The sequence below is a fragment of the Pelophylax lessonae genome (genome assembly GCF_965119305.1).
Source record: "Pelophylax lessonae genome assembly, chromosome: 9".
NCBI classification, from domain to species: Eukaryota; Metazoa; Chordata; class Amphibia; order Anura; family Ranidae; genus Pelophylax; species Pelophylax lessonae.
Window position 1 is genome coordinate 44,297,008 of NC_138776.1, and position 27,728 is coordinate 44,324,735.

The window sequence follows — 27,728 nt, forward strand, 5'->3', positions numbered from 1 at the left end:
TAAGCGTATTTTGATTGGTTTAGTTATCGCGTCTACTAACTACGGGAAACGTTTGTCATTTTGATTGTTTTTTTTGTTTTTTTTACTAGTAATGGCGGCGATCTGCAATTTCTAGCGGGACTGCGACATTGCGGTGGACAGATCGGACCCCCAACTGACATTTTTGACACTTTTGTGGGGTCCAGTGACATTACTACAGTAATCAGTGCTAAAAATATGCACTGTTACTGTAATAATAACGCTGGCAGGGAAGGGGTTAATACTGTGGGTGATCAATGGGTTAAATGTGAGCCTAGGGGGGTGATTCTAACTGTGGGGGGGCGTGGCTTGTGAAATGATCATAGAGACCTGTGATCCTATATAGAAGGATCACATGGGCTCTGTGATCATTCCAGAGAGAAGAACAGTCAGCTGTTGTAAACACAGCGGGGAGCGATCGCAGGTGGCAGGCCGCAATCGGAGCCGCCTGACCCGTGCATCGGAGTCCTCGCTGCCGAGTGTGGGTAGGAGCGCTCCGCTGGCGGTGCACGCTCGCCCCCTAGCTGCAGGCTCGCGGCCAACGTATATATTGGTTCGTGCAGGAGGGGCTGCCTGCTGCAGTATAATTCTGGCGGGTGGTCATAAGTGGTTAATATTGTTTTATGTACTTGAAAACATTAATAAAAAGTATTAAAAAAAGAAAGAAAAAAAACATCAGGGGTGATCAAAGGGTAACTGTGTTCCTAGGTTGTGCTTACTCACTGTGGGGGAGGTGCTTTGACTAGGGGAAGGTTTTTGTCTAGCAGAAACTCCCAGCCAGCATCATTAGTATGTAACAGCGCATATTTTTTAGCCCCCAAAAAGTGTCAGTTAGGTATCCGATTTGTCCGCCGCAGTATCGCAGTCCCGCTATAAGTCGCACATCGCCGCCATCACTAGTAAAAAATAAATATAAATATCCCATAGTTTTTAGATGCTATAACTTTTGCGCAAACCAATCAATATATGCTTATTAGGATTTTTTTGTACCAAAAACATGTAGCAGAATACATATCGGCCTAAATTGATGAAGAAACTTGATTTTTTTTTTTACATTTTTTTTTTATTGGATGTTTTATAGCAGAAAGTAAAAAATAATGTTTTTTTTTTTTTTTTTTAATTGTCTTGTATAAAGAGTTAAAAAAAACCCCACAGAGGTGATTAAATACCACAAAAAGAAAGCTCTATTTGTAGGGGAAAAAAAGACAAAAAATTTATACAATTGCACGGTACAGTGTCGCACAACCGCGCAATTGTCAGTTAAAGTAATACATTGCTGTATCGCAAAAAATGGCCTGGTCAGGAAGGGGAAATAACCTTCGGGATCTCAAGTGATTACATTTATTGGTAAATAATATTGTATTGTCACAATTTGTACTTTAGTATTATTATCATTATTAATATTTATATTTTATTTTTGCTTTTTCAGGTCAACACACAATGAATTAGAAAAAAATAGGTAAGCCTGATTTTTCTCTATACATGTTAAATTTGTGGATTATCTTTTTTTAATTATTAATATTATTGATGATGATGATGATGATGATTATTATCATTACTATTATTACTGCTATTATTATACAGGATTTATATAGCAGCTTTTTACAATATTTAATTCCCAATTCCCGGGGTTCGGTGAACTGACCTGTGCCATGTTACAATGGGTTATAGCGCTGGGCACATCATCTCTGACCCTTGCACTTCTCTGATGACATCTTGTTCCCGTAGTCCCCTCAGTGCCATGGGAATGTGTGGGCTGGGGAGGCAAGGGGGCTCGGGGCCAAAATGGGGAGGATGATGGTCTTGCTTAGAATTAGGGAGGGCTAATGGGATGTTGGAGGCTCAGGAATTTGCCAGTCAGGGGTCACAGGATTTATTCCATTGACTCTGCTGATTTATTGGCTTGATTGTTGCTATAAAGGACACGCTTTTATAATCTTGGTTCAGGGGAGATGGAATTATGATAAAAGATGGCCGTAGGCCTCCATAATAATGTGTACCAGGAAGACACTGGGCCTCCACTATACGCTGTCACTTACACACTTGTGAGAGAAGATGGCTGTGTCGGCCTTTATAAAGGAGTGAGGCCTTGTTCACACAGGAGTACCTAAAGCGGAACTTTACCCACAATAACTTGATAAAAATAATGTTTTTTAGCAAGAAAGATACATTTCACAATAATAATTTGGCTACCAACATTGCCTCCAGCATTGCTCCTGTTTCTTCTTGCTGGAGGCTGCCATTTTGCTGAAGCCCAGAGCCCTTAAACAGTAGCAAATCATAAAGCAAAAGGAAACCTATTGATTTAACGGTTTCAAAAAACAGTTACATTCCTGGAATGTTTACAACCAAACTGTCAAACCATCAAATGGCTGGTGTCATAACTGATCAAATATGCGGCACCATGACAGTTGCAGATCAAACAGAAACAGCTTCCTTGGCTGTAAAAGATAGGAGGGTTTAAATCCGCTTTAACCCCTTGGCGCGGGACGTACGCAAATATGCTGCCTCTTGGTGCCTGGTCCTTAGTGCTGAGAGGCCGCATATTCTGTGAATTGTTGCCAATACACCTTTTCCCGAGAGCGCGTTTCCGGCACAGGTACCGTCGCCTAAACGAAAGCACCCAGTCGCTCCTTGCGTTCAGGAGATTTCGGATCATGTGACAGCCAATCAGGGAGGTCACATGATCTAAAGTCCCTCCGCACCTCCGGTCATCATAAACCTCTTAAAGGACCGGGAGGCACTGGCGCTAAGAGCTATAATGTCAGCAGAACGTCCTCTACAAACTCGGCAGTGCCTAAAAATGGAAAGCAACTGAGCATGTGCAAAGCACGGTGAAATAGTGGGATTGATTTACTAAAGGAAAAAAGACTGTGCACTTTTGCAGGCGCAGTTGCTCCAGAGCTTTGTAAATGGGATAGAGCTCTGCTGACTTACATCATCCAATCACGTGCAAGCAAAAATGCTTTTTTTTTGTTTTGTTTTTTAATTTTCCTTGCATGTGATTGGGTGTTCTTTGTAAAGTGAAGCTTCACCTCATTTACAAAGCTCTGGAGCAACTACACTTGAAAAAGTGCACAGTCTAATGGCCTTTAGTAAACCCCATAGTATTATTGGATAGACACTTAAAATGGATGAAAAATGGATAAAAAACGGATGAAAAATGGATAAAAAACGGACGAAAAATGGATGAAAAACAGATGAACAATGGATGAAAAACTGATACATTTTGACGTGACTGAACTGATGAACTGAACGGACCATATGTGTGAAAGGGGCCTAACAGATAGGCTTCTCTTAGCAAGGTTCTAGAAGTTTTCCAGTCAGCCTTCATGTGTAAATGGCCTACACCTATAACGAGGGCATTATCCAACTTTGGTCAAAGCTGCACAGTTTGTTTTTATATACAGATGCCCCTTATAGGCAGTTAAAGTTGGTAAAGGTGAACTAACCCTACCGTGAGAGGCAAAATGGCTGCTGGCTTTCACGGTGAACTCTCACAAATAAAGACAACACTCTGAAACAAGTTGGCCTGGTTCGGCTTTTCAGCTTACTAGGCCTCAAATTTAGAAGTGTGTGAATGCCATCTACTGAATGTTGGCCACAGCAACTGGTCCAATTAGTCTTTTAAAGTGACCATTTACAGAGAAATAACCATTTCCCTTTGGAGCTAGGAGGAGATTATATAGTCTGTCATGTATCAAAAAATACTGGACTGGTGTTGTCAAGATGGCTGCTTCCACAATTCACTGTCCTGCTGTACATAAACATGAGTTGACTTGAGTTAGAGTTGACTGAGACAGGTTGCATAAACCTTTTAACCACTTGACGTCTGCTCACATTGCTGCTACTGCGGCAATGCGGCTCGTTATCGTCCAGCGACGTAGACCTACGTCGCTGGACTCCTCCCCTTGTGGGCGGCACACGCACACCGCCGGAGGCTCGCTCCCGCTGTTTTCAGTCACAGCGGGAGTCGGGCCTGGGGAGGAGTGGCGGTGATCGTCAGGGAATCGAGTGTGGAGATCCGCCCGCTTGTGTGAACAAAGCGGGCGGATCTCCTAAGTGACAGGCAGGGTCAGATTTCAGGGTTCAGCATAGCTGGACATCCGATCTGTCCCTGTGTCACAGTCACCTCCCCCACACATGTCAGTAAGAACCAGGCATACATTAACCTCTCCCTCTCCAATAAAATTAACCCCTTCCCTGCCAGTGTCATTTTTACAGTAACAGTGCATATGTATAGCACTGATTACTGTAGTAATGTCACTGGTACCCCCAAAAGTGTCAAAAATGTCAGTCAAGGGTCCGATCTGTCCGCCCCAATGTCGCAGTCCCGCAAAAAAATCGCAGATCGCCGCCATTACGCGTTTAAAAAAAAACACCAAAAATGACAGAAATCTTTCCCTTAGTTAGTAAACGGAATAACTTTTGCGCAAACCAATCAAAATACGCTTTTTGCGATTTTTTTTTTTTTTTTTTTACCAAACATATGGTAAAAAAAAAATTGGCCTAAAATGTTAAATTTTGATTTTTACATTTTTTTGGGGGGAATTTCATATAAAAAAATGTGAAAAATATTGTTATTTTTTGCAAAATTGACGCTCTTTTTTTGTTTATAGCGCATGATCAAAAAATCGCACAGGTGATCAAATACTACCAAAAGAAAGCTCTGTTTGTGGGAAAAAAAGGGCGCCAAATTAGTTTAGGTACAGCGTCGCACGACCGCGCAATTGTCCGTTAAAGTCACGCAGTGCCGAATTGCAAAATAGGCCCTGGTCAGGAAGGGGGTAAAATCTTCCGGGACTTAAGTGGTTAAAGGAGTCATTTTCCTTTCACTTATCCATACTGCCTATAGAAACCAGGCCAATTTGTCGTTTAAAGCGGCCAAACTGAGCCATCTCTGATCCTGAGAAAGGGGTCTGAAGCAGTGGGTTCCTGAATGACATGGCGGGTGGAGGAAGTGGTGGCTGCGGTGAGATTGCAGAGGACTTCCTGGCTACGTGTATGAGAAGTAATTCTGATACGGTGGTACGAGTCAGAGCTTTCATGTGTGCAACTGCTGCCCACACCAGAGCAGCCACTTCTGCTTTACATACGAAGATGAAAGACCTGCGGAGGAGAACATTAATTTTCGAAACGGAAGGTTTATTTTAAAGTGTGATTCCACACAGGGCACCTCAAGCCTGACTGATGTTCCTGAAAAATCATATGTTTATTTATTGGAAGACGTACAATGCAAGCCACACAAATATTCATCTAAACACGCAGACATTCACGTTGCGACGCGGATAGCGGCACACTGGCCTCCGCATATAACCTTTAGAAACCATGCTGGTGTGAAATTTTTTAAGAATCTCCACACCACCATTACAATTATGGAACCCCATACAGCCTACCTGATGCACATCTGAGCATCTACATATTTACAGGGACGAATGTGTGCTGCTGGGTGCAGATAGTGTGGGTCAAGGGCTGTGCATGTAAATACTTGGGTGTGCACTTACCAACGTACAGCCGCAGCCTGTCATTGGTTTGGCGCAAACACCTGTGACTCCTGGGTGCAGAAATATGCAAGTTTTTATGATGTACGGCCCTCTGCATCTATGTGAATAAGCCTTAAGGCCTCGTTCACACAGGCGTAGTTAAAGCAGAACTATACTCACCCGGCTGCAGCAATGCCACGACCTCCAGCTTCCCACCCAGCTGCTGAAATCTTCCAGGTCTCGATCAGCGGCTGCTGTCATTGGCTGAGTAGGTACGACATCGCTCCCGAGCTCAGTCAGATTTGGCGTTAAGACATTTTTACAGTGAGGCTCACTGTACAAGGGCGGACAGGCAGGTAAGCAGGGCCGCTGATAGGGGGGGACCACCAGCCCTCTTGTAGGGGGCCCGAGCACACAGGGGGGCCCACACAGAGAGGGGGATTAGTGATGGTCAACAAATACAGAAATCTTCCTCCAGAACCTGAATCTGATCTGTCCCTCTCCCTGCTATCAGCTTTTATCTGTTGAGAAAGAGACAGTTGTCCCTCACCAATCCCCCTCCCTTGTGTGGGGCCCCCCTCCCAGCACTGGCTCTAATGTTATTTCTGCTCAGGAGTTTATTTGTAACTTTGTTTCTCTCTCTCTCTCTCTGTCTCTCTGATCACTAAAGTTCCAACTGCCCAGCCTGTATATTTTTCTCATCTCATCTTCATTTTTATTTAACATAGTTTTTTTTAATTTAGATTTAGCAGGAATTATGCGAGTTATGTTATATTTGTGTCTGATAATAGTGATTTTGTTGTAATTTTAGCTAAATATATCTTTAATATTTTCTTGGGGGGCCCTGCCAGGTAGTCTGTACAGGGCCCCGCAATTTCTAACAGCAGCCCTGCAGGTAAGTAACTTTTACCACTACAGCTCTGGAAAGGTTTCACCCCCTTAATGACCAGGCCATTTTTTTGCGATTCGGCACTGCTTTACTTTAACCACTTTACCACCGGAGGATTTTGCGGTCTTACGTCCAGGCCACTTTTTGCGATTCGGCACTGTGCGACTTTAACTGACAATTGCGCGGTCGTGCGACGCCATACCCAAACGAAATTTACGTCCTTTTTTTCCCACAAACAGAGCTTTCTTTTGGTGGTATTTGATCACCTGTGCGATTTTCATTTTTTGCGATATTAATAAAAAAAGCGACAATTTTGAAAAAATAATAACAATATTTTTCTACTTTGACAGTTAAAAAATATCCAATATATTCAATTTTTGTCATATATTTAGGCCAAAATGTATTTAGCTACATGTCTTTGACAAAAAAATCCTCAATGAGCGTATTTTTAACCGCTTTAAGACCAGAAGATTTTACCCCATGACTGACCAGGCCATATTTTGCGATTCAGCACTGCTTTACTTTAAAGAAAAATTGCGCGGTCATGCGAGGCTGTACGCAAATACAATTGATGTCCTTTTTTTCCCCCACAAATAGAGCTTTCTTTTGGTGGGATTTGATCACCTCTGCGGTTTTTAGATTTTGCGCTATAAACAAAAAAAGAGCGACAATTTTGAAAAAAAAAAAAAACGCCAGATTTTTTACTTTCTGCTAAAAAACATTCCTAATAAAAAAAAAATTCAAAATTACATTTTTTTTTATCAGTTTAGGTCAATTTGTATTCTGCTACATATTTTTGGTTAAAAAAAATTCCCAAAAAGCGTATTTTCATTGGTTTGCGCAAAAGTTATAGCGTTTACAAACTACGGGATAGATTTTTTGACTTTTTATTTATTTATTTTTTTGTTTTTATTAGTAATGGCGGCGATCAGCAGTGGGACTGCGACATTGCGGCGGACAGATTGGACCCCTAACTGACATTTTTGACACGTTTTGGGGACCAGTGACATTACTACAGTAATCAGTGCTAAATATGCACTGTTACTGTATAAATTACACTGGCAGGGAAGGGGTTAACACTGGGGGTGATCAAAGGGGTTAAATGTATGCCTAAATATGCTTACTGACTGTGGGGGGGTTCTGTGACAGGCACAGAGAGATCGGGTTTCAGCTTAGTCTGAGAGAAGACCCGCCTGCTTTGTTTACATAAGCAGACGGGTCTTCTGTCAGTTTCTCTGATGATCGAGGGAGGCCAGCGGCAATCGCCGCCGCCGCTCCTCCCGTGGTCCTGCGTCCCCCTGTGCACAAAATCGCGTAGTATTACATGGGTTTGCGCAGCCGAGCCACCCTGCCGCAGTAATACTACGGTGGGTGGTCGGCAAGAGGTTAATGGAGAAGAGACAAAGCATGTCTCTTCTGTGTTAAAACTCCTGTATGTTCGCCCATCTTTAATACTGGCCTCAAGTTTCAGTTTAAGTGTACACTCATGTAATGGCCTTGCCCATCTGTGCACAGGCAGTTCTATTGTCAGTTGGGATGCAGTGACTGTATCTGTGCAGCTGCTGCATCCCAGTTGGCATGAATGGGACTCCTGCATGCAGATGCTGCACAGAGCACTTTTGCATCCTGTATGGGCAAACACGGCTCCCACATGGGTGGAGGGCCAGGACAAGGGGTGGGCAAAAGGGATGGCTGCCCTGGGCACTGTGATATCATGTGAGGTGGGGAGCACCACGAGGAGATGGGGGGGGGGGAATTGTGTTGAGAGAGGGAATTTGGAGGGTGGCAGTGGATAAGAATTAGGGGTGTGTGCTAGGAATGAAAATTTGGGGAGAATTGTGTCGGGAGGAAGGATGGGGGGAGGATGATTTGTGCAAGGAGGGGGGATTATGGAGGTGATATGGTAGGGGGAGGGGGGATTTGTGCTAGAGTGGGGACATTTCTTTTTTTTTTAAGGGAGGGGGGGGGATTCTCGCTAGTGGGGATGATTGGGGGGTATTTATGCAAGGAGTTGGAAATTTGGGGTTGAGGATTTGTGGTAGGAAGGGGGATTTGGGGGGAGAATTTATGTTGGGGGGGGGGATCGGGAGTGGGGGAAGGATTTGTGGTAGGAAGGGGGATTTGGGGGGAGAATTTATGTTGGGGGGGGGATCGGGAGTGGGGGAAGGATTTGTGGTAGGAAGGGGGATTTGGGGGGAGAATTTATGTTGGGGGGGATCGGGAGTGGGGGAAGGATTTGTGGTAGGAAGGGGGATTTGGGGGGAGAATTTATGTTGGGGGGGATCGGGATTGGGGGAAGGATTTGTGGTAGGAAGGGGGATTTGGGGGGAGAATTTATGTTGGGGGGGGGAATCGGGAGTGGGGGATGGATTTGTGGTAGGAAGGGGGATTTGGGGGGAGAATTTATGTTGGGGGGGGGATCAGGAGTGGGGGAAGGATTTGTGGTAGGAAGGGGGATTTCTCTGCTAAGCAGGACCACCGATCCATGCCTTCTCCAAGTACAAGCACCTCCCCCAAAGTAGTAAAGCACTGGTCAGGCACACATTTAACCCTTTGATTGCCCCTGATTTTAACCTCTCCCCTGCCACTGTCATTAATACACTGACAGTGTATATTTTTAGCACTGATCACTGTATTAGTGTCACTGATCCCCAAAAAGTGTCAGTGTGTGTCCGATTTGTCAATATCACAGTCCCGCTATAAGTCGCTAATCGCCACCATTACTAGTAAAAAAGAGAAAAAATATCCCATAGCTTGTAGACGCTATAACTTTTAACATAACTTTTTTCAATTTTTTGGGGATATGTTTTATAGCAGAAAAAAATATTATTTTTTTTGTTTAAAGCGCAAAAAAAAAAAAAAAAAACCCGCAAAGGTGATCAAATACAACCAAAAGAAAACTCTATTTGTGGGGGGAAAAAAAGACAAAAATCTATACAATTGCACGGTACAGTGTCGCACGACTACGCAATTGTCAGTAAAAGGAACAGTGCAGTATCGCAAAAATTAGCCTGGTCATGAAGGGGGGTAAATCTTCCAGAAGGAAAGTGGTTAATTTTAAGATAATTACTAAAAATACGAGTTTCAGAGCTCATTTACATTTAATGCCAGCCCTTGCCACCCCTCTGAAAGACGATCTGCAGTGGATTGCTTTGTGTCACCTCCTAACCACCTGTATTAAACATATAAAGGCCACGCCACCATGCCGTAGCTGTGTCCCATGGTGGTTTCAGTAAAGCCTCATTCACATGAATGTGTCACATTCAGAAGCAATACTGCCTGCCAAATGTGTTGTGTTGGAAGCATAACATTGCGGCCGTGGCATGTGTACAACCCCCTCTGGCTGGGTGTTGGGGGGGAAGGGGAGGTAAAACCACAGCTCAGCCTCCTATTTATACCACCGCACAACTAGAATTGTAAATGATCCCTAAAACATATTTCTACCTGGGTTTCAAATATGTTTGGTATGTCATATCATGTATTCCAGTATTTAACCACTTCAGCCCCGGAAGATTTTACCCCCTTCCTGACCAGGGCCTATTTTGCGATTCGGCACTGCGTGATTTTAACGGACAATTGCGCGGTCGTGCGACGCTGTACCTAAACAAATTTGACGTCCTTTTTTTCCCACAAACAGAGCTTTCTTTTGGTGGTATTTGATCACCTGTGCGATTTTTTTGATCATGCGCTATAAACAAAAAAAGAGCATCAATTTTGAAAAAATAACAATATTTTTCACATTTTTTTATATTAAATTCCCCCCCAAAAAAATGTAAAAATCAAAATTTTTTAAAATTTTCGGCCAATTTGTTTTATGCTACATATGTTTGGTAAAAAAAAAAATTGCAAAAAGCGTATTTTGATTGGTTTGCGCAAAAGTTATCGCGTTTACTAACAAAGGGAAAGATTTTTGTCATTTTTTTTTAACCCGTAATGGCGGCGATCTGCAAATTTTTTTTTTTTTTTGTGGTACTGTGACATTGCAGCGGACAGATCGGACCCTTGACTGACATTTTTGACACTTTTGGGGTTACCAGTGACATTACTACAGTACTCAGTGCTATACATATGCACTGTTACTGTAAAAATGACACTGGCAGTGAAGTGGTTAACTCTTTTTGAGAGGGAGGGGTTATGTGTGACCTTAGGGGCGTGATTCTAACTGTGATTGGCTGTGGCTTGAGGTGTAGGAACAGTGATCAACGGTCCTACATAGTAGAACCGTATGATCACTGTTCTTACACAGGGGAGAATGACAGGCGGCTTGTTTACATTAGCCGCCTGCCTTTCTCCTGCTCTAACGGACGATCGCGAGTGACCGGCGGACATCGGGTCTGCCGGTCACACGCGCGGGGGGGGGGTCCGCTCCCTAGACCCTCACAGGCTAGCGACGTAGCCCTACGTCACTTTGCCTGTGAGGGGCTGACCGCCGCAGTAAATAGTCGTGCGGCGGTCGGCAAGCGGTTAAAGCATTCTCTAATTTAGTGATCATGCTAATCCAAGTTGTAAAGCGCTGCGTAAACTGTCGTCGCTATATAAATCCTATATAATAATAATAATTTGCCGGGAAGTGTAGGTCTAGTTATTTTTAGCAGGGGTTCCCTGAGACCTGAAAAATATGTCAAAGGTTCCGTCAGGGTAAGGAGGTTGAGGAATGCTGAAGAAGGAACTTGCACAGAACATGCTGATGTAATTAAAATAGCTGTAGACAAAGTTCTAACCTCCCCCTCTGCACTTCAGACCGGAGTCATGTGTCTCTCTCTCTCTCTCTCTCTCTCTGGAGTCAAAACTATTTTTTTTTTTTTTTGCTTGCGGTTTTGTGTTCATTTTCAAAAATAGAACAGATCTAAATTTGTACTGTAAAGGGGCGGAACAGGAGGAGTGCTGTGCAAACTGCCACAGCACTACAACACCCAGCATGCCCTGTCTGCAAATCAGAGCTACATTTTTTTAATTTCCTGATATTTCTTCAAATTATTTTATTGGCTATTGCCAATTTATTTTATTTTTTTTTCAATTTTTCATATAAGACCAATGGATGAAAAGGAACCCATCTTGTAACATCCCGACAGCTGCATCCGAAGAACTTTATATGTATAAAATGATATAAAATGCTTCATTCAAAAACATTTTACTGATGTTATTGCACGTGTTTTCTAGGAGAAAAGTTCCTGTGTAATGATCAGTAAAATACTTGCATATACTTGTATATAGATGCATTTAACCACTTGCCGACCGCCGCACGACTATTTACTGCGGCAGTCAGCCCCCTACAAGCAAAACGACGTAGGGCTACGTCAATCGCCCACGAGCCTCTAGGGGGTGAGCGCGGGCCGCTCCCGCCCCCGCTCGTTCACTAACATCCCCGCGTGAGTGACCGGCGGCTCCGATGTCCGCCGGTCACTCGCGATCTCCCGCTGGAGAGGGAGAAAGGCAGGCGGCTGATGTAAACAAGGCCGCCTGTCATTCTCCCTGGTGTAACTGCAGAGATCATACGATCCTACGTATGTCTCTGGGGTTACATCACAAGCCACGCCCCCCCCACAGTTAGAATCACGCCCCTAGGGATACATTTAACCCACTGATCACCAATAAAGTTAACCCCTTCCCTGCCAGTGTAATTTTTACAGTAACAGTGCATATGTATAGCACTGATTACTGCAGTAATGTCACTGGTACTCCCAAAAGTGTCAAAAATGTCAGTTAGGAGTCCGATCTGTCCGCGGCAATGTCGCTGTACCGCAAAAAAAAATCGCAGGTTGACGCCATTACTGGTTAGAAAAAAAAACAATAAAAATGACATAAATCTTTCCCGTAGTTAGTAAATGCAATAACTTTTGCGCAAACCAATCAAAATACGCTTAGTGCGATTTTTTTTTTTTTTTTATACCAAAAATATGTGGCAGAAAACAAATTGGCCTAAAATGTTAAAACATTTTGATTTTTACATTTTTTTTTTTTGAGAATTTCATATAAAAAAATTTGAAAAATATTGTTATTTTTTCAAAATTGTCGCTCTTTTTTTGTTTATAGCGCAAAAAGTAAAAATAGCACAGGTGATCAAATACCACCAAACGAAAGCTCTGTTTGTGAGAAAAAAAGGACATCAATTTCATTTGGGTACAGCGTCGCACGACCGACCGCGCAATTGTCTGTTAAAGTCACGCAGTGCCGAATCGCAAAATAGGGCCTGGTCTTTGAGCAGCCAAATCCTCCGGGGCTTAAGTGGTTAACAATTGATGTAACAAATCGAAATATGGCCACATTTGTCCCAACCTGATTGTACAATTCGCTTCCCATCCACCAACATTTTGTGCCAGGGCCTTCATGAATGAACATAAAGTGAATATATTGTAGGCCCTCACATTTGGGACAAATATATTGTAACATGTATGGCCATCTGTAGATTAGATATTTCGATACATTTTTTTTTTTTTAGATGTGCTTAACATGTTCCCTATGTTATTAATGGGTGGAAAGTCATTTCCACAATGAAGGCCATTAGTTTTTTTTTTGTTTTTTTTATACATTATAGTTCATCTGAATAATTATGTAAAAAGTTATATCTTATATGATTCAAACTTGTGCTGGCTTTACTAATACAGCCATTTGAGCGACAAACAAAGATTTCATTTTTTTTCTATTCCTTGGTGTATGGAAATTGGTGGAGCATTTTCTAACCAGCCACCCAATGTCTTTTGAGTCGTGTGCGCCTGGCCAGGAAAGGGTTAAGTTGCAACAAGTGGTTTGGCAGCAGGCTGCAGGAGGCGGACGTGCCAGGGGTGGCGTGCGCAGTATGCGTGCACGGTACAGATAAAGCCTTCATATAAAATGACTTCACAGAAGTTGAGCCAATTTCCCCCAAAAACATTTAAACCACAGTTTGGAAAAAACAAGCTATATAAAGATTCAGCACATAATAATATTAATAATAACTAGAAAAAAAAGTTTGAGACAAACTTTAAGTTGGCTTGAAAAAGCCTGACCAGAAAGATTGAAAAGTTTAGATCGATCGATCGATAGAAAAGGTTTGAAGATCGATCGATAGAAAGAAAAGGTTTGAAGATCGATTGATAGATAGAAAAGGTTTGAAGATCGATCGATAGATAGAAAAGGTTTGAAGATCGATCGATCGATTGAAAAGGTTTGAACATCGATCGATCGATCGAAAAGGTTTGAAGATCGATCGATCGATAGAAAAGGTTTGAAGATCGATCGATCGATAGAAAAGGTTTGAAGATCGATCGATAGATAGAAAAGGTTTGAAGATCGATCGATAGAAAAGGTTTGAAGATCGATCGATAGAAAAGGTTTGAAGATCGATCGATTGATAGAAAAGGTTTGAAGATCGATCGATCGATCGAAAAGGTTTGAAGATCGATCGATCGATAGAAAAGGTTTGAAGATCGATCGATCGATAGAAAAGGTTTGAAGATCGATCGATAGATAGAAAAGGTTTGAAGATCGATCGATAGAAAAGGTTTGAAGATCGATCGATCGATAGAAAAGGTTTGAAGATCGATCGATTGATAGAAAAGGTTTGAAGATCGATCGATCGATAGAAAAGGTTTGAAGATCGATCGATCGAAAAGGTTTGAAGATCGATCGATCGATCGAAAAGGTTTGAAGATCAATCGATCGATCAAAAATGTTTGAAGATCGATCAAAAATGTTTGAAGATCGATCGATCAAAAATGTTTGAAGATCGATCGATCGATCAAAAATGTTTGAAGATCGATCGATTGAAAATGTTTGAAGATCGATCGATCGAAAAGGTTTGAAGACCGATCGATCGAAAAGGTTTGAAGATCAATCGATCGATCAAAAATGTTTGAAGATCGATCGATCAAAAATGTTTGAAGATTGATCGATCGAAAAGGTTTGAAGATCGATCGATCAAAAATGTTTGAAGATCGATCGATCGATCGAAAAGGTTTGAAGACCGATCGATCAAAAAGGTTTGAAGATCAATCGATTGATCGAAAAGGTTTGAAGATCGATCGATCGATAAGGTTTGAAGATCGATCAATCGAAAAGGTTTGAAGATCGATCGATCGAAAAGGCTTGCGATGGAAAAGGTTTGAAGATTGATCGATCGATCGATAGAAAAGGTTTGAAGATCGATCGATCGAAAAGGTTTGAAGATCGATCGATCGAAAAGGCTTGCGATCGAAAAGGTTTGAAGATCGATCGATCGATCGAAAAGGTTTGAAGATCGATAGATAGATAGATTAGATGAGTTTGAATGAGTTTACATTGATTAGCATCAAAGCTTGATTGAGTCTAATGGGATTTGGAGCTTGGGTCATCTGAACATCCTGTCAATGAAAGTCTATGGGCATTTTTTGGGTTTTTAATTTTAATTTTTAGGAAAACCGTAACTCAAACCAGTCTGAAAAGATATAGCACACCGAGTCAGAACAGTATGAAGGTCTGTGCCGAGTTTGGAGTATGTAGCTTGAACGGTCTAGGAGGAGATAGTGTCCAAAAATTTACCGGCCAGAAAAATAAGAAGAAGAAGAAGAATAATAATAAGTTTAAATACAATATCAGTAAGTTGGCTGTCCCAAGCCAACTTAATAACTACTATTACTAATAATAAAATACATAAATAACAGTAAACCTTCACATTAAGAAAGGATTATAATTATGGAGCATACTGTCTTTATAAAGCAGTGAATCTGACCCTTAGCAAACATTCTCTGCAGGAGAATCTTGCAGGTCCATGTGACAGTATTTCATTCTCCACCAGAGAATGTCTGCTGAAAGTCACATTCGACCCCTATAACTCCATGAAAAGTAATCTTCCAGCTCTTACTTTTTTGTTCCTCAATCTTGTGAAAAATACAAAATTTTGTGACCTAAAGCCCAGGCAAGGTAAGTCACATGGCCTGTGGCTGGCAGAGTATTGTGGACGTTTAAGGTCATTTGAGACTGCAGGGAGTTTACTGTTTTTAGTTCCATATCCTTTCCTACTTTGCAGTTTGTGATCAGGTTTTTAAATATACAGTAAAACCTTGGCTAGTGAGCATAATTTGTTCCGGAAGCATGCTTGTAATCCAAAGCACTCTTATATCAAAGCAAATTTCCCCATAAGAAATAATGGAAACTCAGATGATTTGTTCCACAACCATTTATTCATAAGTCCTTCAGTTTATAGTAGAGATCGACTGATTATCGGCAAAGCCGACATATCGAGGGCCGATCTGCATTTTCCCCGATATATCGGAATCGGCCACCAAGGTGACCGATATTGCTGATATTTCAGAAAGTGCTGTACCGGAGTGATGCCTGCAACTAGAGGCATCACCCCGGTACCGGCGTCCATAGCTGATGGTCGGCTGTCTTGTAATGACATCCGATGCGGCTTAGAAGCCACTCGGCTGTCATTACAAGGAGCGGAAGGGGACGTCCCCCCCGCCACCTTTCGCGGCACGCCCAGGTCTCCCGTCCCACTGGGAGACCCGGGCAACCAGCCTTCACGACCACCGAAGACCCGCTAAAAGCCGCATTTGGCTCTGATCGGGTCTCCATGCAAAAACCTGGAAGTGATGTCATGACTGGCATACCCATTCCGGGTACTGGCACCAGATTCCAAAAAAAAAATACAGCATTCAAAACAGCCAAATTTGGCGTTTTGAATGCTTTTAAGTGCAGAGGAGGGGTTTGGGGTCTTTTAGACCCCCAGATCCCTCCACAAGAGTACCTGTCAACTAAATAAAAAATAAATAATTTTTTTTTTTTTGAATGTACGAAAATATCTGCCCTTATCGGCCAATATGGATATGCAATGGCCAAAATATCGGTATCGGTATCAGCAACGAAAAAACAATATTGGTCGATCACTAGTCTGTATACAATTTTTTCCAGCAAAGCAGTTAAGGAAAACCTGGAAAGATGCGAAAAGGAGCTCTTCTACAGCATTTTATGCCTTTTGCATTCAAACCTAGCACTGTTAAAAATGCGTGTATATTTTCGGGAAAGTGCTGTACCAGAGAGATGCCTGCAGCTAGAGGCATCACCCCGGTACCGGCGCTCATAGCCAACGGTCGGCTGTCTTGTAATGACAACCGATGCAGCTGAGAAGCTGCTCGGCTGTCATTCCAAGGAGCGGGAGGGACACCCCCCCCCCCCCCCCGCGGCTCGTCCGGGTCTACCGTCCCACCGGGAGACCCGGACAACCAGCCTGCACGGCCGCCAAAGAGAAGATCTGATCAATGCCGCATTGAGCCCTGAACGGGTCGTCGTGTAAAAAAAACGGAAGTGATGTCAATGCATCACATCCGGGTACTGCCACCAAATTCAAAAAAATTACAGCATTCAAAACAGCCAAACTTGGCATTTTAAATGCTTTTAAGTGCAGAGGAGGGGTTTGGGGTGTTTTAGACCCCCCAGATTCCTCCACTAGAGTGCCTGTAAAAAAAAAAAAAAAATAGTTATTTTTTTAATGTACGAAAATATCGGCCGATACCGATATGCGATGACCAAAATATCGGTATAAACGATCACTAGTTTATAGTCCATATAAAAAGTTATAGGAATGTGATAGGTTGTGTAACCATAAAACGTCCATCCACAAATGGTGCCTCCACAAGGGGATTAGAAGCAAAATCCAGCAGGGGCTACAGAGTATAAAATAGAAGAGAGGCGCCTCTAAATGTAGCAATATGGTTACATTTAATTAAGGTTTAACATTTAGCAACCCACATGGTTGATGATTAAAAGAGGAACATCTAAGTATGCAGGCATCGGGGGTAAAGCTGTCCACATAGACCGTCCTACGCACCGCCGGCTCTCACCGCTGTCAGTCTGCAATTGAGACTGGGAAGACTACCCTGCAGTAGAGTGATCTGAAAGTGAGGCTTGAAGCGCTCTTGGAACGCAGCATGGAAGGGATGATGTCTCTGGTAGTGCGGAGGACGGTCTATGGGGACAGCTTTACCCCACATCCCTGCATGCTTAGATGTGCCTGTTTTAATTGTCAACCGTATTGCTACACTTAGAGACGCCTCTCTATACTCAGTTGTGACATGACGCTACTTGTATATCAAAACATTACTTGTTTATCAAGTCAAAATTTATAAAAAAAAAAAAAATTTGCTTGTCTTGCAAAACGCTCTGAAACCAAGTTACTCTCAATCCAAGGTTTTACTGTATATTATATGTGCATTTTTGTGTTATGGTATCTGATCATATGATAGTGTCTGTAACTTATGATCCTTGTTCTTTGTTCTACAGGAGGGCTCATTTACGTTTGTGTCTAGAACGGCTAAAGTCACTCATTCCTCTAGAACCCGACAGCGCCAGGCACACAACGCTGGGGTTGTTAAATAAAGCCAAAGTACACATTAAGGTATGTACAACTGAAATTTGTGCATGTGTGAATCTCAGCTTTAGCTAGTAAGGTCTAAGGTCTGTATTAGGGATTGACCGATTATCGGCAAAGCCGATATATCGAGGGCTGATATGCACTTTCACCGATATATTGGAATCTGCCACCAAGGTGGCCGATATTACCGATATTTCGGAAAGTGCTGTACAGGAGTGATGCCTGCAGCTATAGGCATCACCCCGGTACCGGCATCCATAGCCGACGGTCGGCTGTCTTGTAATGCTCGGCTGTCATTACAAGGAGCGGGAGGGGACGCCCCCTTCCGCGGCTCGCCCGGGTCTCCCGTCCCACTGGGAGACCCAGGCAATCAGCCTGCACAGCCACCGAAGACCCACTCAAAGCCGCATTCGGCTCTGATCAGGTCTCCATGCAAAAACCCGGAAGTGATGTCATGACTGGCATACCCATTCTGGATACTGGCACCAGATTAGAAAAAAATGACAGCATTCAAAACAGCCAAACTTGGCGTTTTGAATGCTTTTAAGTGCAGAGGAGGGGTTTGGGGTCTTTTAGACCCCCAAATCCCTCCACATAAGTGCCTGTCATTTTTTTTTAAATGTACGAAAATATCAGCCCATATCGGCCAATACGGATATGCAATGGCCAAAATATCTGTATCGGTATCGGCAACAAAAAACCAATATCGGTCGATCACTAGTCTGTATACAATTTTTTCCAGCAAAGCAGTTAAGGAAAGCCTGGAAAGATGCGAAAAGGAGCTCTTCTTCAGTATTTTATGCCTTTTGCATTCAAACCTAGCACTGTTAAAAATGCGTGTATTCAAATGCAAAATGCAGAAAAAGCCGATGCTGGGGCATTTATTTTTACATCCCTATAAGCCCCATATTTTACTGCAGGATAGAATGTGTATTGCTATTAAAGTGATATGTTACAAATATTTCAGTGCTGCGTGCACGGCTACTAGCCCCACTATAATCCCCACTCCACTGGGGGAAATGTAGTGCAGTTTGGCATCTTAGCCCTGAATACTGGAGGACCTTGTCTCAGCACTGAACACAGGAGAACAGCCGTCTCCGAAAAACCCTTAAAATTAAATATGAAATTCACGATTACCTCAAACAAAAAATTCTGTTAAAATTTGTTTTTTTCTTGACATGATAAAGAAAAAAAAACCCTCTATTAAATTTTGCTCCTTGCAGAAACTTGAAGAAAACGCGCGGAAGGGCCAGCACCAACTGGATACATTGGAGCGGGAACAACGCTACCTGAAGAGGCGGCTGGAGCAACTGCAGACTGGTCAGGAACCAGAGCGGGTACGCACGGACAGCGTTGGCTCCGCCATGTCATCTGAAAGATCCGACTCTGAGCGAGGTAAGACGGGATTCTGCTTGATTAGTGCCAGAATGATTAGATTGAATCATAATGGTTTCATATTTGTAAAAAATATTACCCCAGTTAAAACTAGAAAATGATGGTAATGCTCCCCCCATTGGGGACCCAGCGATAAATACCTGACAAAGAATCTAACCCATGCCAAGCTTGCTAAAAGCTTTACATCTGTCTGTGACACCAATGGCAGGACATTCTTTAGGCAGGTCATACCCTTGGAAATCTCAGAAAACTTGTCCTTGCCCCAAACTTTCCATGGATCCAAGAAAAGAAAGCCGATGGCTCACCGTGGGAATCCTTATAATTAAAACTTTGATGTATTGGACAGTTTTCAGGTGAGTTGGGAGTTTTCAGGCGAGGTTTTGTGTTGTCTGTCCAATACAGTGTTCTACTTAAAAGGATTCCCATGGTGAGTCATTGGCTTTCTTTTCCTGGAGCCACAGAAAGCTTGGGCCAAGGATGAGTCCATGCCTTGGCTTGAGAGCCCCAGGTAATCATTTTTGCTATTAATTTTATTGAGTTTATGTTTTTTTACTCCACTTTCCAATTACAACACTCCCTTTCCCTAAACAACTGAACTCTTTTTGTCTTCACCACAGCCATTCAAACATGTTATAGCCAAATTTAGTGGAAGCCCAGTAATTAGTGCATTTTTGGATTGTGGGACTGAACTTAGAGGAAGTAAACGCTGTCTCTTTTTTTTTTTTTTTTTACTGACCTGCAAATTAAAGGCATAATGTTCTAGTATGCATCGCATACTAGCACATTATGTGAAACTTACCTGCACACAAAGCCCTCTTTGTCACCGCTGGAGGCCGCGTCCATCTTCCCCCATCTTCCTTCAGGTCCACAGATCACGGACCAGGGCTCTGAAGAAACAGCAGGGGTGGCCGATACTTCAGAGTGCATGTGCCGATGGCATCATCGGCAGCATAAACAGTAAATAATTTACAGTACCTATAGGTAAGCCTTATTATAGGCTTACCCATAGGTACAAACAATCCATGGAAGTTTACTTCCTCTTTAAAGTCCCCCAGGAAATGCAGAATATGCAAAGCCCCTTTTATGTACAGCACTGGTAGAAACTAAATCTATGCCCCCAGAGCTGCAAGATCTCAGAGCTAATTAAGATGTCTTAACCATCAACAAGGGTCTTTCAACTCGAGTGTGGTGAGTTGAGTTGGAAGACCCTTGTTGATGTTTCAAAAGGCCCTGCTGGGTATGGAGCAACAAGTATTTGTGACCTTTTGTAATGAGAGGTCCATATGATCCGGTAAGGTCGTTTTTCAATCATGGTGTCGGTGTTCACACGCAGGATCACTCTTCATGGTGGTTGATGTTAGCGAAACCTTTCTGGATTATCATATCACACTTGTACTTTATATGTTTGTAAAATATATATTAATCCCGCGCTAGTGGTGTGTTAAATCAGCGCAAAAAATATAAAATGGTGAATAAATATACATATATACAACCTTTAAAAGAATAAATGTGTGTATATATATATATATATATATATATATATATATATATATAAAATAGGTGCATATGTGAAATGCAGCTGCTGCAGCTCTAAGTAGACCTTAGGTAAAAACTTTTTACTTAAGGTTTACTTTATATGTTAGTGACCCTCATTTGGGTTTATCACATTATGTTTGTGGACTTTTATGTTTATCATTTTAGCGCAACTTAAATAAGTATTTTTGTATTGGAACTGTGTTGATATCTCACAGATTAGTTGCTGCTTGCACTTTTGGTTTGTTTTTATATGCTATATGATATATTAACCATAAGACCCCGTTCACACTGGGGCGACGCTACTTGCCGGGGCGACCTCACAGGTCGCGGTGCGCAGCTCGCACCGCGACCTCGGAGCGGCCGGCACGGACTTCATATCATTGAAGTCAATGCAGGTCGCCCCAAAGAAGCTCCGGACCCTTTTTCTAAGTCGGAGCGACTTGTGTCGCTCCTATTAGAACGGGTCCACAGCTACTCTATGGCAGGCAACCTACGGCGACCTGACAGGTCGCCCCAGTGTGAACAGAGTCTTATATAGTTAAAATAGCAATGTGTGTATGTGTAGTGCTAAGTAAACTGTGCTGCCAAGTGAGTGACTATTAACACAAGTGTTTGATTTTCTGCAGAAGAGATTGAAGTGGACATTGAGAGCACTGAATTCTCTCCCTTGGAAGTGGACAGTCCCAGTTGCACCAGCATCAGTGACCTGGATGACCATAACAGTATGCAGAGTGCAGCCAGTGATGAGGGTTACTCCAGTGCTCCCATTAATCTGGCGTTCCACTCGTAGAACCCATTCCAGACGGCCAACTCACACGACAAACCATGGGCGTGGATTATACTTTCTGCTGGCAGTTATTAGTGGTCCACTCTTGGTTTCAATCTCATCCTTCAGCCATGAGTTGCACAAGCATTGGGAACTTTTATCCACATGCTGGACCAAAATCTTCCAGCCAGCATACAATCGTACAATTACTTGAAAGTCACCCAACTTTTGTAATACTGGAGATTACCAGGGTCTAACTTGAGCACAACTCGATCCAGCTCTGTGGTTGTATTTTTTTAGGCTCAGAACTTGATGACATATTTTTTGCCTTAATTTGGCACCTAAAAGACTTTTCTAAAAGGAGATACCGATTGTTGTTGCTGGCCTGTCGGCTGGTTTCAACGCCAAAGTATTTTGGAGAAGTATTGTAGGTTTATGAAGCCAGCCTTATCTAGGACCCACACGTACTGGTCTTCAAATGTTCTAGGGCTTTCAAATACCAGCAGTCTTCTCTGACCATCATTGGTTTGGGAGTTCACAAGCACCATGGATCGGGAAGGTGGCCGCATCAGAAGGCACTCTAGTTGAGCGTCTGTTCTTTTATTTTATTTCATCTCTTTTGGACTTCCCCTGTTTACAGAGAGTTTTACTGGTTAAATATCCACTAATGGGGACACGTATGAGATGAACAGTGACCAATTACAAGAATCTTATAATTTAAAGAAGACCACCATTAAGCAATATTTGTATCGAAAATTTAAAATAGTTTGTATGTAACGCTGGTCAGACGACCCATTATAATTTTCGGAAAACTACAATCCCTTCTTAAAAGCCTATTTTTTTATAGTTCCCTATGTTCCTAACTGCTGAGATAATGTGCAGAAAATGTGATTTTGTGGCCACCCTTTCCCCTGAGCAAGCCTTACCTGAGAAAGTCTGAACAAAGGGAAAAAAGTTAAGGATCCATAACGTCATAGTGGTTTTAGATGTTTTGCTGCTGCGTGAGCGGTATGGGTGGGCAAAACAGAAGATTTTAACACCTCTCCTATTGACAACAAGATTTCTTTGAAGACCAACTTTTGGCAGCTAGAAAAAAATCACTAAACTTGTATTTTCCCTAGACAGAAATGTAACGTGCACTGCTTCCAAGCCCTGGGTCAGGTCACCCATCCAAAGACCCAAGTGCTAAACACCTCCACGATTAAGCCCAGCTTTTAAGTGAAACAGGTCAGAAGAGGTTCCAGGTGGAGGTCCCAAGTGGGGACTCTTTGCTTGTTTGACCTGAACAATACATTTTTAATGTTTGTACTTTCCTGGGGTGCAGCCAACTTTTTCCTCCTTTTCCTCCCTCCTTGTCTCCCCCAATTAATGAAGGATCTAGCACTCATTGTGTCTAGTGGATGGGCTAGGACAGATTAATATGACTGATTGGCCTGCTAACCCATTCCTTAAGGCCCGTACACACGCACCGATTGTTGGCCGTAAATTTTCGGCCAACGTCCGATCGGCCGATTATCGGCTTGTTAGTATGATGCTTCCGACAACCGACTGCGACTTTTCGGCCGAACAAAATCTGGTGTGCAGGCTATAAAATTTTTGTTGGCCAACAACAGAACGGCCGATTGTTCGTCAGTCAGTACAGATTTCGGCAGACAAAAATGTGATGATCAAGACTGGGCATGCTCAGTGAAGAAAAAACACACGAAAAGTAGACCATAACATGACATCACTTCTGCAGTTGGTTGTTGTTGGCCGACAAAATTTGTGTGCAGTCTAGAGCACATTTCAACCAACACAACAACACTGGACAAAAGACGGCCGATCGGTCAGCCAACAATCGGTGCGTGTGTACGGGGCTTTAGTCAAAACAAACACTAGACTTGATTCCTTATAAGCTGGAGGTAAGGGGGCAGTTGATTTTTTTTTCAGCTGTGAAATTTGGTTTATGATCTTCCTAGAAAGCTTTAAACTTCCCTCTAGTTAAAAAAAAAAAAACAGGGACTCGCTGTGGAACTGCAAATCTCATATAATGTATATTTGATTTCCACTAACAACTAAATCCTCCCCTAACCCCCTTTATTTTTATATTCTATATCTGAAATTTTTTAAATGAAATTGTTATTGTTTTCGAAATGGGATCTAACATAAAAGCATTTGTAAATTTTATCCAATACAATTGGAAATGTATCAGAAAGATATCAGATTGGAACATTATAAGGACAGTTTCAATTTTCACAGTATCACACTATCAATCCTAAAAAATACTTAAAATAGATGTAAACCCAATCACTAAAACCTCATGTAATTGTTAACATGTGTAATGTAACTTTTCATTCTTCTAAGTGCCGGTTCACACTGTTCCGACTTGTCAGGCGACTTGGTCGCCTGACAAGTAGCAGACCGTGCTGTGCAATTGGAACCGTTCTAATAGGAGCGACTCAAGTTGCTCCGACTTAGAAAAAGGTTCCTGTACTACTTCGGGGTGACATCGGAGCGACTTGCATTGACTTGAAGTCGTGTCGCCCTAGTGTGAACCGACACTTAATCTGCAGCTCATATTAAAAAATTACCTGGTGCTACTGCCATGAAGGTCCAAGGCCAGGCACTTCTTGTTATTGGCTGACAACTGAAAACTGGATTTTATTGAGAAAAAAAAAATGGGGTTACATCTACTTCAAAAAGTATACTGTTGTTAGATTCCACTTGAAAAATAGTATAACACAAATGTAAATTATTGTTAGCAATAAAGATAGGGATAGGTTGAATTTTGCACCTTCCAGCTTTGAGCTTACAGCCAAAGCATACACACAAGTCCCTTTCTCCAAAACACAGGTAATCAATGGCCTTATTTTTAACCTGATTTACCTGCTTGAAATTTATTCTCAATTTAAGGATTACGTTGCCCAAAAACGGATACTTCAGTTATGAATGGTTACAGACAAGTTGAATTTTATATGGCTTTGCAATATATCATAATTTCCTGGTCTGCCCAAATGTTGAGGTTTTACAAAGACTAATGATGGTGTCCCTCAACCCAGATAGATTCTCCATAATGCAGAATTAGTAAATACACAATATAGGCAACAGTTGTGGACGCTTGACTATCACACATATGAGCTTGTTGGACATCCCAGTATGTTTAGGTGTATCTCTGAGAAATGGTGCCCATTCAGTCAGAAGAGCATCTGTAAGGTCAGGTACTGATAATGGATAAGAAGACTTAAGGCCTGTACACACGCGGCCATAAATTTTCGGCCAACGTCCGATCGGCCGATTATCGGCTTGTTAGTATGATGCTTCCGACGACCGACTGCGACTTTTCGACCGAACAGAATCTGGTGTGCAGCCTTTAAAATTTTTCTTGGCCATCACCAGAACGGCCGATTGTTCGCCAGACAGTACAGAATTCGGCTGACAAACAGCAGATGAGCAAGACTGGGCATGCTCAGAGAAGAAAAAAACACACGGAAAGTTAACCATCACATGACATCACTTCTGCAGTCGGCTGTTGTTGGCCGACAAAATTCGTGTGCAATCTTAAGCACTTTTCAACCGACAGGACAGCACCGGACAAAAGACGGTCGATCGGTCGGCCGACAATCACTACGTGTGTACAGGGCTTTAACTCGCAAACAGTGTTCCAGTTTATCCCAAAGGTGTTCAGTAAGGTTGAGGTCAGGGCTCTGTGCAGGCCACTTGAGTTCCTCCACACCAAACTGGTCAAACCATGTCTTTATGGTGTTGGCTTCAAGCATTGGGGCACAGTCAGGGTGGAACAAAGAGGGCCTTCCCGTAACTGCTACCACAAGGTTGGAAGCGGATATTTGTCTAAAATGTAATTTTCTGCTGTAGAATTAACAGTACCTTTCACTGTAAACACCTGAACTCAGTCCTTTGAAGGGGGATCCACATACTTTCATGCATATAGTAGGTATGATCATCAGGTGTCCACAAACATTTGGCTGTATTGTTTTATTGCAGTTCTGTTAAGGGAAGGTGACACAACTGTTCTGGTTTTCTGGGCCAGGATAGAAAAACACAGAATTCTACATGTAAATCTCAATGTGGGAGTCTCAGAAGAGATATAATAAATTAGAGAGCCACTTTTCATGTATCTAATATAGATTACCATTCCAACAGCCCTGAAGCTGTTACTGAAGCCATTGGTTTCAGTTATCAGCTAATATTGTGTTCCCTCTTCTCTGTAATACTAGGTTAGAAAATTTTATACTGTAGGTTTGAGTTTCTTTTTAAAAGAAAAAACTCAATGAGTCAACTGAAACTTGAAATTATTTACATTCAAATGGGACTGCAAGCTAAAAAAATTATCCATTTTTGATATGGATCACCAAGTGGAGATGACGTGTGTCTTTACAAACTATGAACGATGCTCCACTCTAAATGTATTCTGTAGTCATGCCATTGTGTACTCCTATATACAGCTAAGGCTTGGCTGTCTTCCACCTTGTAGCTACACTCCTGGGGTTTGAACATTTTCGCCATCTTGAAACAAAACTGACCCCTCTAGAATATATTCTTACGTGTCCGATTGCATATGCACTAAATGTTAGTTTGCCTTCGCATCCCAGCTAGTGGTAGATGATCAGTCGGTGTGTGGGTGCCTATGTGTTCCGTCGGTATGCAGGACTGTCTCTTAGACACATACTACGTTCAACTTTGTAAGTTGCGCCAATGTTGCGATCCATTCTTTGACCATCTCACTGTAGTGAGCTGAGGTCTTTGGGGCGGTCATTGTTGATGTGCTCTCATAGATTACCTCGATCCAGGCATTTGCCTGCAACAGTGTTTGTTTTAGATTGTATTTTACTCTCATAGAAGTCATTTTAGCATGTTTTTTCATTTCAGTGCTTTGCCGGAAAAATTTGGGGGAAGGGAGGAGCAATATTTAAAAAATATATATTTCGTTTAATATTCAGAAAATATTATTTTAGTGGACCATAAAAAAAAGTAGTTACCAGTTGCTAATATGTAATTTATAAATGATACTGTGGGGAACAAAAGGTTTTAGATAAAGCAGGAAAAATGGGGAGACTACTGTCTAATGCCCAGTACACACGATCCGAAAATAGGACGACGCTCCGTCCATTTTTGTTTGGTTGCTAGGAACTCTCAATTATATTCGCAAATGGGAGAGGTTACTTACGATACGAATTTTCTCGGACGATGATTCAAAAGCTTCCGGTATGCGTAACCATGCTGTAGCGTGTGAGGGGAAAATGATGTCTACTGCTCATGCGCTGTCTACTGCTCACCATTTTTTTCAGACGAACAACATACTGATAATACGATTATCGTACGATGTGTTATAATACGATCAAAATTTTTATGCTTGCACGACCGGATAATATCGGGCGAACTGTCGTGATCGCCTCTCGTAAGCTGTGTACTAACGATCAGATTATCGTCCGATCTTTTCACAAGCGTTATTTTTCGTCCGATTTTCGGATCGTGTGTACGGGCCATAAAGCCAGTCATAGACAGTTCGAATCTCGGCCGGTTCAGCTAGAACCAGATGAGATTCCAACCATGCAAGTATGAGGAAGCTGAATGTACCCAAGTAAAATGATTAATCAACTTGGGTATAACCAGCCTGTCGAAACATACATGCGACTTTTGCTAGCGGCTGTTAAAACAGCTTACAATAATCACTTGTTTATCCCACACACCCCCACCCCCACCAGTAAGAAAACACAATGGCTCTGTGCGGGAGGGATTCCCCCATCAACACTAACAGTGTTGATTGAGGGATTCTACCGATTTTTAAGGAACGAAAATCGTTCCGTCTATGGCCGGCCTTAGTAAACTATATAATTTAATTTGCTTTAAAATAAAGCCCAACTCCAGATATTTTTTTTTTAGCTTTGGATAGAGTGGGAAAGAATTAACATTTTATTTCTGTCTCACTTCCTGATTCTGTGACACCTGTAAAAGAAATAGGACGTGCAAGCTTCATGGGACAGGAAAGCACAAAAAGCAATAAAATAGTTTTTACCCTTCCCAACTCTACAAAAAATGTTTTTTTTTTTTCTGTGTGTGTCTCCATTGGAGAGATTTCCCTTCACTTCCTGTAAAAACAGGAAATGAGAGGAAATAGCCTTAACACAGAAGAAAATAGAGTTTGTAACCCTGTCTTGTCCTTTCCACAAGGAAATAAAAAAAAATGTGGTCAGGGTTAGGCTTTAATTCCCTTGATGGACATGAAAAAATGTTGGTATAAAAAGTTAAAGTTTTTGTTTCCTTGCATTAAAAATAATGGATGTCAGCTTTTAGATGGTCACTTGAAGTCTATAG

The 27,728-nt window shown here is 42.2% G+C and overlaps 1 protein-coding gene across 2 annotated transcripts in view; it reads left to right on the forward strand.

Moving 5' to 3' along the window:
• The window catches only part of MXI1 (MAX interactor 1, dimerization protein), a 62,090-nt gene extending 39,585 nt beyond the window's left edge, over positions 1–22,505 (forward strand). For both annotated transcript variants that reach the window (XM_082266692.1, XM_082266693.1), the window contains exons 3-6: positions 1,448–1,477; positions 17,629–17,743; positions 18,943–19,114; positions 21,277–22,505. In XM_082266692.1, coding sequence (XP_082122818.1) covers positions 1,448–1,477; positions 17,629–17,743; positions 18,943–19,114; positions 21,277–21,440 — 481 coding nt within the window. In that variant the 3' untranslated portion in view covers positions 21,441–22,505. The remainder of the gene's footprint in view (positions 1–1,447; positions 1,478–17,628; positions 17,744–18,942; positions 19,115–21,276) is intronic.
• Positions 22,506–27,728: the final 5,223 nt, after the last annotated feature.